The sequence below is a fragment of the Hylobates moloch genome, unplaced genomic scaffold (assembly GCF_009828535.3).
Source record: "Hylobates moloch isolate HMO894 unplaced genomic scaffold, HMol_V3 SCAFFOLD_5, whole genome shotgun sequence".
NCBI classification, from domain to species: Eukaryota; Metazoa; Chordata; class Mammalia; order Primates; family Hylobatidae; genus Hylobates; species Hylobates moloch.
The window spans coordinates 74,783,147-74,785,836 of record NW_026652280.1 but is presented as its reverse complement, the minus strand read 5'-3'; the positions used below and the strand labels follow the sequence as shown (position 1 = coordinate 74,785,836).

Sequence of the window (2,690 nt, the reverse complement as noted above, 5' to 3'; positions counted from 1 at the left end):
TTACATTTTGGATGTGGGCTAGTATAGAAACAATAGAACAAAGTATTTGCATTCGCAGAAATAGAGTATGTGGACTTCAGCCAGTGATTTGAGAAGCCTACAACTCCAATTCAATACAACCAATTGTTTATTACATGTAAATGCTTACCCATGGGTCCTCTAATATTCCTATTACTTCAGTAATTCCAGTAATTATGACATATTATTCTAGGTTTTTGTTTATTTCTTTGCCATATGTGACTGTCCTATTAACACTTCTTTTATTTTGGTAAACTTTTAGAGAGGAAAATATTTACAACTAATATAAAGTTTACACAAAATATATTTCTCATAAATGACCAGAAAAAATTGTACCTCACTGACTGAGTTCATCCTATTGGGATTAGCAGACACGCTGGAGCTACAGATTATCCTCTTTCTGTTATTTCTTGTGATTTACACACTTACTGTACTGGGAAATATCGGGATGATCCTCTTAATCAGGATCGATTCCCAGCTTCACACACCCATGTATTTCTTCCTGGCTAACCTGTCCTTTGTGGACGTTTGTTACTCAACCACCATCACCCCAAAGATGCTGGCAGATTTATTATCAGAGAAGAAAACCATCTCTTTTGCTGGCTGCTTCCTACAGATGTACTTCTTTATCGCCCTGGCGTCAACCGAATGCATCCTCTTTGGGTTAATGGCCTATGACCGGTACGTGGCCATATGTCGCCCACTGCTTTACTCCTTGATCATGTCCAGGACCGTCTGCCTAAAAATGGCAGCCGGGACTTTTGCTGCAGGGTTGCTGAACTCTATGGTCAACACAAGCCATGTCAGCAGCTTGTCATTCTGTGGATCCAATGTCATCCATCACTTCTTCTGTGACAGCCCCCCACTTTTCAAGCTCTCTTGTTCTGTCACAATCCTGAAAGAAAGCATAAGTTCTATTTTTGCTGGTGTGAATATGGTCGGGGCTCTGCTTGTCATCCTCTCTTCCTACTCCTACGTTCTCTTCTCCATTTTTTCTATGCATTCAAGGGAGGGGAGGCACAGAGCTTTCTCCACGTGTGCCTCTCACCTGACAGCCATAATTCTGTTCTACACCACCTGCATCTATACTTACCTGAGACCTAGATCCAGCTACTCCCTGAATCAGGACAAAGTGGCTTCTGTGTTCTACACAGTGGTGATCCCCATGTTGAATCCTCTGATCTACAGCCTCAGGAATAAGGAAGTAAAGAAGGCTTTAGCGAAGCCTGAAAAGGATCTCTTCATTTCTGTGATTGGTTGGCTAAAAATCTGAACTAAAGAGCATATTTTAGTTACTTTCAAAGTCTAGTTTATACCTACATTTTTTATTAGAATATTTTCTCAGTAAGCACATTCTGTTAATAGTTGTATCCAGTTACAGATAAAGTAAGATACCAAACTGATTCAAGATCATGGCATGTTGACTTTACTATGATTCTATATATCTTTGTTAGGTTCTCCAAAATAGTGAATATTTTTAAGTGAAATCTTATCTAGAAATCAAATGGAATATATGTTTACAGACCAAAGCCACAATGATACGTGAAACTGGAAATATAAAATAATTTCTATCATCCATTCATTTTTTCTTATGCATTATTTTTCACCATTTATGATTTCTAAGGGATTGTTAAATATCACATAGGTGAGAAATGCTATAAGTTTAATATATATTTCTCCTTTGTATTCACTGAACTACTTCTTGGAGGAATAAAATCAAATTTTAGGACTATAGTTTTAATAGGAATTCTAAACTCTCCTTTTTTTTTACCTCCTCTCTCTCTCTCTGCCTCTCTGTGTCTCTCTCTCTCTCACACACACACACGTGCATGAGTGTAAAGAATGTGAGAGTTTCTGCAAAAATGTGCTATCAAGAAAACTCTAATTCGTATGCAGCAATTACAGCTATTCTTTTATTCTCTTCCATTCTGCTCCAAATTTTCTAGCCCTGTCTCTCCCTTTCTTTCCTTGAGACAGACACACATTCAGAAAGACACATGGACACATGCTTAGGTGCTGCAGAGATTTTAATCATTGCATAGTTGCAAGTGATAGATTAATATTCAATGAATGAATCTGACAGATATTCTTCAAAATAAGGTCTTGGAATTTCTGTTCACGAAAGTCTTTTCTCAATTGCAATGACGTATTAATTGAAAATGGTATTTGTATTAAATGTATGCATTAATAATGTGGAGATAAACAGGAAGTTGCCTTGGTAGAACTCTGGAAGAAGCTGAGTTGGGGCTGTGGCTTGGTAAGGAGACAGACACTTCTATGGAGGGAAATTCCCCATGGCTCTTGCTCTTGACCTTGTCAGTGAATATGCACCTGATAGAAGTGGCGATGCACACATCATCTGGGTTGTGGGCACAGCAGACACTATGGCCTGTCACAAAATGTTGCCCAATTGCACCATCTTATTTCCTTCGAGGGTTCATTTGGGTGACTTTGGCCAGGTAGATGTTCATGAATAATTTGGTGTTTTCTATGCACCTACAGATTATTCTCTCATGTTACTGGACCACAGTGGTTACCAGGCCCTGGAGCCCTGTCCGCTAAGCAGATACAGTTTCCATACCAGATGACTGCTGTATTTTCTTTGCCTCCCCTGTACTGGTATGATTTAATGGAATCACATATGGGACTAAAATATTGTACAAGTAAATGCT

The 2,690-nt window shown here is 38.7% G+C and overlaps 1 protein-coding gene across 1 annotated transcript; it reads left to right on the top strand.

The window, feature by feature from the left end:
• Positions 1-334: 334 nt before the first annotated feature.
• LOC116468145 (olfactory receptor 5F1-like) lies at positions 335-1,271 on the top strand. Its single transcript, XM_032151755.1, is given in 2 exon segments — positions 335-1,239; positions 1,241-1,271. Coding segments are annotated over 2 exon segments (936 nt in total).
• Positions 1,272-2,690: the final 1,419 nt, after the last annotated feature.